General features: G+C 37.0%; 1 protein-coding gene across 1 annotated transcript in view; it reads left to right on the top strand.

Annotated features, from left to right (window-relative positions):
* MELK (maternal embryonic leucine zipper kinase) overlaps positions 1–8,729 on the top strand; it is a 106,699-nt gene extending 97,970 nt beyond the window's left edge. The window contains exons 15-18 of the mRNA XM_017892646.1: positions 785–881; positions 2,001–2,169; positions 5,874–5,977; positions 8,207–8,729. Of these exons, the coding sequence (XP_017748135.1) occupies positions 785–881; positions 2,001–2,169; positions 5,874–5,977; positions 8,207–8,384 (548 nt within the window). The 3' untranslated portion in view covers positions 8,385–8,729. The remainder of the gene's footprint in view (positions 1–784; positions 882–2,000; positions 2,170–5,873; positions 5,978–8,206) is intronic.
* The last annotated feature ends 385 nt before the right edge of the window (positions 8,730–9,114 follow it).

The following is a 9,114-nucleotide window of genomic DNA, read 5'->3' as shown; positions in this document are numbered from 1 at the left end:
TTTTTGAGATGAAGTCTCACTCTGTCTTCCAGGCTGGAGTGCAATGGTGTGATCTTGGCTCACTGCAACATCCGCCTGCTGGGTTCAAGGGATTCTTCTGCTTCAGCCTCCCAAGTGGCTGGGATTACAGGCGCCCGCCACCAGGCCCAGCTAATTTTTTTTGTATCTTTAGTAGAGATGGGTTTCACCATGTTGGCCAGGCTGGTCTCGAACTCCTGACCTCATGATCTGCCCTCCTCGGCCTCCCAAAGTGCTGGGATTACAGGCGTGAGCCACCGTGCCTGGCCAAAGCTTACATCTCTTTAATAACTTATGTCAAGCTTTCACAGGGGTCTGTTCTTTTTGCCTAACATGAGTTTAATCGGGCTATGAATTGAATTAACACCTTTTACTATTAGATCAATTGAAAGCATAAATTGGGCCCTTGTATAAATACAGATTGACTTTTATTTTTAGAAAAAGAATCAGTAATTATGAGATTTGTATTTATATGATCTGTTTAGATTTATCATATGTTGTTTATAATAAAATTAAAAGCATGGCCTCAATTTGCAGTGAAGAAAAAAAAGAAGAGCCACACATACAAGGCAAAATGATTTTGTTTTTATTATAAATCACATGGAAACATTTCTTGAAAGAATTAGAGCCTTTGACATCACAGGTCAAGTGATTATACTATTTCTGAGTCAATGAATAATGTGATACACGCATTATTATTAATAATAGAAATTTCAGAACCATAGTATGTGCTGCATATGGATTGCGTTTGTTCTGTTTCTAATAGCTAGAAACCAGTGCCTGAAAGAAACTCCAATTAAAATGCCAGTAAATTCAACAGGAACAGACAAGTTAATGACAGGTGTCATTAGCCCTGAGAGACGGTAAGTGTTTGGTTTTTTTAGATTCTAATCTTTAGTGTATGTAACCAGATTTCCTTTTTCATATATTAATAGACCTGATTAAGGTAAATCATCACATAGATTCTGTTGGAGAGTAGGAATATCTGTTTATATGTGGATGACCTGTGGCCATTCCTGGACATGTAGCCACTGCCTTCCTCATGGGGTAGAATTGTGAAACTGATCAGCAGTAGGATGGCACCTTAAGTACAACAGGCCGGGAAGACAGTGGCCCTCACCCCAGCCAACTGGTTGCCTCTCTGAGGCCCATCTTACCCTTCTCTGAGGCCAGTGAAATATAGATATCCACTAACAGATTGTAGTCCTCCCAAATCGTAAAGATACTCACTGTTGTTTCAAAGAAAATCCTCTGTATGAAAAGTTCTGCAGCATAGGTAACCCTTCAAGTTGCTATTCTTTTATAGCAATTTCTTAAAGGCTTTGTCTATTTTAGAGACAATTGGGAGAATTAGAATGTGAACAGGGTATTAGATATTATGGAATTATTATTAATTTATTGATGTGATAATGGTATCATCTTTATGGAAGACAGCATCCTTATTCACCGGAGAGGTATACTGAAGTGTTTCAGAGTAAAGTGTCATGATATCTTCAGATGAGTTACTTTCAGATGGCTTAGCAAATAAGTAAATTTAGTGTATTACCTATATACATTAAATTTATGTATATAGATATATGCATTGATGTATATATATCAGTATATATCTATATACATATGCACATTAATGTATTATCTATGTCCATACAGAAAGCAAATGTGGCAAAATATGAACAATTGTTGAATCTAGGAGGATATACCGGTGTTCACTGTACTCTTCTTTGAACTTTTCTATATATATGACATTTTTTGAAAAGGAAGGGGATACATAGTTTTGCTGAGTGGCAGTTGCCTGGTGGAAGGGTGAGAGCTCCTGTCCAGGAGGAATGGCTTTGGTGCTTCCTGATGAGGAGAGAGGTGATCTGGCCCTGGCATACCTGAGTGAGGCACCCTAATGTGTATGAAGGGACAAAAGTTCGCCCTTGCGGACCCCACAGGCCGGAGGCCCAGCTCTCCTCATGCCTTTTTTGTTTTTTTTTCAGGTGCCGCTCAGTGGAACTGGATCTCAACCAAGCACATATGGAGGAGACTCCAAAAAGAAAGGGAGCCAAAGTGTTTGGAAGCCTTGAAAGGGGGTTGGATAAGGTTATCACTGTGCTCACCAGGAGCAAAAGGAAGGGCTGTGCCAGAGACGGGCCCAGAAGACTAAAGGTAAGCAGGCTGGAATTCTTTCATATGGATTTCAGAAGCTGACTGACTGCTAATGGACTGCCTTTTTTTTTTTTAAAGGTACTGAATGAATTTATTAGTGTTTTTTTATTTGAGTATTCATTCACTTAGTTAATATATGTTTTTTGAGCAACTAAAATATATATGTTACTGTGCAGTCAGTAAATAGATACAGTCACTCCCTTCAAGGAGCAAACAGCTGTCATTCAAATATTCAAGAGCAGTTGGAGGGATTAGTCACAGGGGCAACATGGAGGTGAGGAAGCAGGGGGCACAGATGGAGAACTGAGAGCTGCCTTAAGGAGGGGGACTTGAGCTTAGTTGTGTCCCTGATTCATGGATACTTTGTAGGTCCTCATGAAATATTTGAATGCATGGGAAGATAATTGGAACTTTGAGTGTGGTGTGTGTCAGGAAAACAGTGAGTGACAAGCGAGGAAGGTAGGCTGGAAGGGCCTCAAGGCCTGGCTAAAAAGGTGTGGATCTTATTTAATAGACCCAGTATGCTTTAAAAGGGTTAATGTGTCACCGGTGTGGACAATATATTTGGTCAAGGAAGGAAAGGAAAAAATAAACTATTAGTTGATATAAAGTACTTTCTATTCTCTTGGATTCTTTCTGAGTATTCATTCAAACACCTAATGAATACATGATTGTTTGGTGGAAAGGGAGTAATTAAGAGGTAAAGGGACAAATGAGACACAGCCCGTGTCCTTGAGGAATTCTTAGGCTGGCTGTGAAAACAGGCTAGGATGTTGTTCTGACACACTGGGCTTAGTGCTATAGTAAAAACACGTTCCAAGAGGTGTGGGCCCAGAGCTGGGGAGAAGATGGTAGTGTGCCCGTCATTTGGGGACTGGGTCTGTGTTTAGTTTTTGCACTGAGACTCTCGTAATGAGCAAATCTGGGTGGTGAGGGAAGGAAAATGCTGAGCTACTAGGCAGAAGGGTGTTTCAGAGGAGAATGTTCTGAGATCTCATTTGTTTTCTGTCTTAAAGTGGAAGAAGATAGGATTTATCCACTAGCAGTCATTGCCTTGAACTTTGTAGTGTGCTGAGACGTTTACGTTACATACAGCTGTTTATTAGGCATATTTTATTCTTTTGTTTTGAAATTTCTCTGGTTGGAGATAGTTAAGTATTTCAAGCACTGACACTGGGATTTAAAAAAACCATAGTACCATTGCACTGAAAAATGTTAAATAAAATTAAGGAAACTAGTTCAACCATATATATGTATATATACATTATTGAGAAGCTAAGCAGTTACCAAATACTAATGGATAATGTTCTAAAAATGGTCACTTATGTAAATATTTTGGAACCTGAATGCATTTTTCAATAGAAACTACTGTGGTATTAGTTGGCTTTCTAGGGAGTTCTCCAGTACTTCCAGAATGTAGGAGAAAAACCACAAGATTGGGAATGAGAAGACCTGGGTTCTGGCTCCAGCTTCGTACTATATAGCTTTGATAAATCATTTTATTCCTGATCTCCTCAGTTTCTTCATTTGTAAAATCTGGAAAAATGCCTACCCTGGCAACCTCACAGGGCTGAGATGTAGAAACAAGACTCTACATATGGGATGCTATGTGGCGTATTAAATGCTTTATTAGTATAAGGTGGTATTTCCAATATCAAACGGATTACGATGCAGTGTTTTTGAAAAAGCGAAAACTTTTTTTTACCGGCGCCCCACCCCCCACCCATCTATAGGCCCATGGTCTAATTAGCAGAGTCCTAAGATCAAAAACTTTAAAACTTTAGATCTGTAAGCACTTTTTATTGCTTTTAAGTTTTTGCAAAACTGAAAGGACTTTCTTTGGGAAATTAACCTTATTTTTTTCCACCAACTTCAAATACTGTACTAAAAACTATACACTTACCAGAAGAGCTGCAAGGATAGTAGAAATAATACCTTAGTTTTTTAAGATAGCAAATCATATGTAGTTATGTCCTCTTTTAGGAAGCAGTCTATTAAAAATCCAAAATTTAAATAGATAAATTAGGATTTATTCTTTATTTTACCAAAGCAGTAATTTATATTGTGATTTGAAGGTGTTCAGTTTATTATTAATATCATCTTGACAGAGCCAATTTAGTTTGGTGAAAAGAGTACTGGATCAGGAACCAAGAAAGAGAGGGTCCCTTCGTTTACACTCAGTTTCACGACATTTGCTATATGGGTGTATTGTGTGCACTATTATTTATCTGGTATTTTTCTTTATGTTGACTCTCCTTTAACAAATAGATTTATAGAAATATAACTGATATATAATAAACTTGCACATATTTTATTTTATTTGTTGTTAATTTTTTGAGGCAGAGTCTTGCTCTGCTGCCTAGGCTGCAGTGCAATGGCATGATCATAGCTCACTGCAGCCTCGACCTCCTGGGCTCAAGCCATCCTCCTGCCTCAGTCTCCTGAGTAGCTGGGACATGTGCCACCACACTTGGCTAAGTCTTAATTTTTTGTAGAGACAAGGTCTCACTATGTTATCCAGGCTGGTCTTGAACTCCTGAGCTTAAGTAATCCTCCTGCCTTGGCTTCCCAAAGTGCTGGGATTACAGTCATAAGCCACCACACCTGGCCAACTGTGCATATTTTAAAGTACAATTAATATGCTTTGGCATTATATGTAACATCTGTGAAACCATTACCACAATCAAGATAATTTTTTAAAACTCAAATTTATTTAAAAGGAAACATATATCTTTAGGGTTTTTTTTGTTGTTAATTATGTTTTCTAAATCAGATGGGAACAAATACATATTTAAAAATATTTATCCATGTGCCACCCAGAATTACCTTGTCTATCTTGTATATCTTATATCACACTATGAGAAGCACTACCTTAAGAAACTTATATCTCTTCTTTGGGCAATAGGTTCTTATTTTGAAAAGTTGGATACTTTTTTCCCTCAGCATTTTATTTATACAATGAACTCAAACCTGAAAGATATAGAAACTAAGGTTTTGTTTGACAGTGAAGGTACTTACCAGAAAGGGAAGGATTTTTGTGTGTCCAGGACCCACTAAAATAGTGCCTAGCACATAGTAAATATTCAAAAAATAGTTGGTGAATGAATGAAGGATAAATATCAATTAGGAATGAAATTATCTCTGAGAATTAGGCTCTCAATCAATGAGAAAAAATAATATGACATTACTTTTTAAAAGGAATACCTGTTACATTTATTTCCTCATAGAACTGTCATAAATTCAGCTCCTGGAACTCTATAATATTCTTTAAATAATCCAGAAAGAATTAAGGAAACATATCCAACTAGGTACAAAGCAAAGTTTGTATGGTGTTTATCTTTCTGTGGTATACATTTCAGGACTGTTAATGTCTCTTAAAATAGTGTGGGAAGGGGAAAACAAGCACAGATCAAACAGTTAGATGGATGCTCTTTAATATTTATTTCTTTAAAAGGATTGGTAGGAGAGGAAGATGAAAGTATGAAAAGGAAGCTATGGGTGTGGTTACTAATAACCATCATTTCTCCAAGCTTTCCCAGTGTGCCATGAACTCACTAAGAGTTGACTGTAAATTCCTTTGGTATTTTTCAGGAAATAGTTCCATTTGAAATGGTACTATATTGAGGAGTTTTGGAACTCTTGATTTAGTGTGATAGTCTTTGTGTTGATGTAAAAATTTACTTCTCTTCTTTTTCTTTTTTAAGCTTCACTATAATGTGACTACAACTAGATTAGTGAATCCAGATCAACTCTTGAATGAAATAATGTCTATCCTTCCAAAGAAGCATGTTGACTTTGTACAAAAGGGGTAAGAAGCACATTTACAAGCTGTTGCATTTATCACTTAATGTCTTTTGGACTTTGAGAAAATAGGGGTTGGTTGGGTGCTGTGGCTCATGCCTGTAATGCCAGCACTTTGGGAGGCTGAGGTAGGCAGATCACTTGACGCCAGGAGTTCAAGTTCAGCCTGGCCAACCTGGAGAAACCCCATCTCTACTGAAAATACGAACAAATTAGCTGGGCATGGTGGCGCATGCCTGTAGTTCCAGGTGCTTGGGAGGCTGAGGCATGAGAATCACTTGAACCCAGGAGTGGAGGCTGCAATGACCTGAGATCACACCACTGTACTCCAGCATGGGTGACAGAGCGAGACTCTGTCTCAAAAAAAAAGAGAAAATAGGAGTTGATCTCCCCATCCCTGTGCTTTAGAAAAAATATATTTCTCCCACCTCATTCCAAAAGCTTTTAAGGTAGTGTTATTGTTTATAATTTATTCTCTTTTGTTTGGTTCAAGCTATAAAAGTTTTAGAAGCATAGATATTGTTCCACTTTCAAAGTGAGACTTTTTATTTCAAAATAGGAAAATTCAAAATTCTTCTGGCTTTCTTGTAGATCCTCTATTTTCCTTTGATTTTCTGCTTTACAATAGTATTTATAAATTATAATTAAATTTGTGAGACATTTCAAACAAATCAGGGATTTATATAGAATCCTTCTCTTCCATGATTGGCTATTTTTCAGGGCTGGATTTTCAGTGCTTTAGGAAGTTTTTTCACCTTATTTCTCTCCTTTTGAAGGAATTGCCATCAAAAGCTCCTTGGTTATGATCTCCTGGTCTCAATAGCCAGGCCTCTTCTGGTTACCCAAGATGGCCATATTTCTAAGCATTTCCATTCAATTATTTCCCTTTAAAATTTCCTTATTAAAGCAGCCAGTAGAGACACGCATGGATTTAAACAGGTAAATAGAATAGTCAATATAGAGTAAGATTTTAAGAAACATTCTTGTACAGATATAATTTTACTTTTTACTTACCTGTAAATGTTGGCAAGCATTCCTTCTATGAACCCTGGCATTCCTCTCAGGCTTCATTAGAACACATCTCTCCCACTCTGATCTCTTCTTCATGCTTGGGGCTTATGAGCCTCTGGGCATATCTCTGTCACAGGCCTCTCAATGATCTGTTAGATCTAACATGTGACTAAATTGTTCTATGCCTCATCTTCCTGTCAAGAATCTTAACTACAGGGTGCTCCTTTTGGCATTTCTGATGTGGACTGCTTATTTTCGAGAGATCAAGCCTCTTTCCCAAAACACATGACTAAGTTACTAAGAAAAAGAATATTTTGGTACATAACAGTATGAAACAGAAAAAAGTGCGTAACAGAAACAATGTAACTTCTCCACACATCTGCGGAACAGCACCTAATCAGGAACCCTTAAGTATTTAGGGAATTGAAACTTAAAATCAGTTCTGTTTATTGAAGATTAGTAAGACAAAACTCTAAAATAGAATGTAAACTAATTAAAAATTATATACATGAATTAAATTTATCCAACTTTTCAGGGTCATACATATGTCTTAAGATGAGTTTCAGGCTTCATTTTGACTGGGCCTTTCCATTCTCAGAGTAGATAATGCGGCAGTTCTAGCTATAAATGCTATACATTTCAGTTATGGGAATATATCATTTCCTTGGACTTTTTCTGCTTTTCTTTCTGCCATAAAGTGATGTGATGATCATAACCTCTTATTACTAATTAGAAAAACCTCAAAAACACGTGCCTTTCTGACAGGTTAGTGGCTTCAGCTTTATTTATATGAAAGACAGAAGTCTCTGACAAGGCTCACACATATGAAATATTATCTTTCTTGCACTTTCCTTTGTTGTGAATGTTGTGGAAATGCCCAATGTTTGCGGATTACACTGTTGAAAGGGTTACGTAAAGAATGCCAGATTTCTTGAGCATGAATGGCATGTATAGCTATGAAACAGGGGCTTTTCTTTGGAGCAAGGGAGAATTCTAATAAAGCCTTTTCATGCTTATTCTTAGGATCCTAGTTCAGTTTCTGGGAAAACACCAGTCATACTCTATTACTAAAGCATAGTTAGGTCATTTGGAAACTGTAAACAGTAATACTTTGCTTAATATGAAATAATGGTTCATTTCCTCCACTGGCCTCCTAGAGGCTTAGAAAACTCTTATACAGAATATGGTTCTCCTACTAACTAGCTTCTTATCTTGTTTTTTGCAGTTATACACTGAAGTGTCAAACACAGTCAGATTTTGGCAAAGTGACAATGCAATTTGAACTAGAAGTGTGCCAGCTTCAAAAACCGGATGTGGTGGGTATCAGGAGGCAGCGGCTTAAGGGCGATGCCTGGGTTTACAAGAGATTAGTGGAAGACATCCTATCTAGCTGCAAGGTATAATTGATGGATTCTTCCATCCTGCCGGATGAGTGTGGGTGTGATACAGCCTACATAAAGACTGTTATGATCGCTTTGATTTTAAAGTTCATTGAAACTACCAACTTGTTTCTAAAGAGCTATCTTAAGACCAATATCTTTTTGTTTTTAAACAAAAGATTATTTTGTGGATGAATCTAAGTCAAGCCCATCTGTCATTATCTGTTACTGTCTTTTTTAATCATGTGGTTTCGTATATTAATAATTGTTGACTTTCTTAGATTCACTTCCATATGTGAATGTAAGCTCTTAACTATGTCTCTTTTTAATGTGTAATTTCTTTCTGAAATAAAACCATTTGTGAATATAGCAGGCTTCTCTTCTTTGTATTTGATTTTGATCCAAATAAAACCTCAAATGGCTTCCTGACTATTAAGTAGAGACTATTTGGAGTATGTTTTATCTGTTATCAAATATGCCTTGGGCAGAAAAACAGATAAGAATTCATTTGCATAATTTTTTCCTGTCTCTGATTTAAGTAGGATTTATTGAGATCGTTAACTAAGTCACAGCTGTGGTTACCAGAGTTAAACAACACATTTAATATGTTGAATAAAAGAGTATTGACTTCAGTAAGTATGTTTGGTCAACAAATGATAAGTATCCAAACTATGAACCCCCCCTGAAATGTTACTTTATGGTAATTTCCCTAAGTCTCAATGTTGGCCCCAAATTTGTATTTTTACTTCATTTT

The sequence above is a fragment of the Rhinopithecus bieti genome, unplaced genomic scaffold (assembly GCF_001698545.2).
Source record: "Rhinopithecus bieti isolate Rb0 unplaced genomic scaffold, ASM169854v2 scaffold_22453, whole genome shotgun sequence".
NCBI lineage: Eukaryota > Metazoa > Chordata > Mammalia > Primates > Cercopithecidae > Rhinopithecus > Rhinopithecus bieti.
Note: the sequence above shows the minus strand (reverse complement) of the source record. Positions and strands in the feature narration are given on the sequence as shown.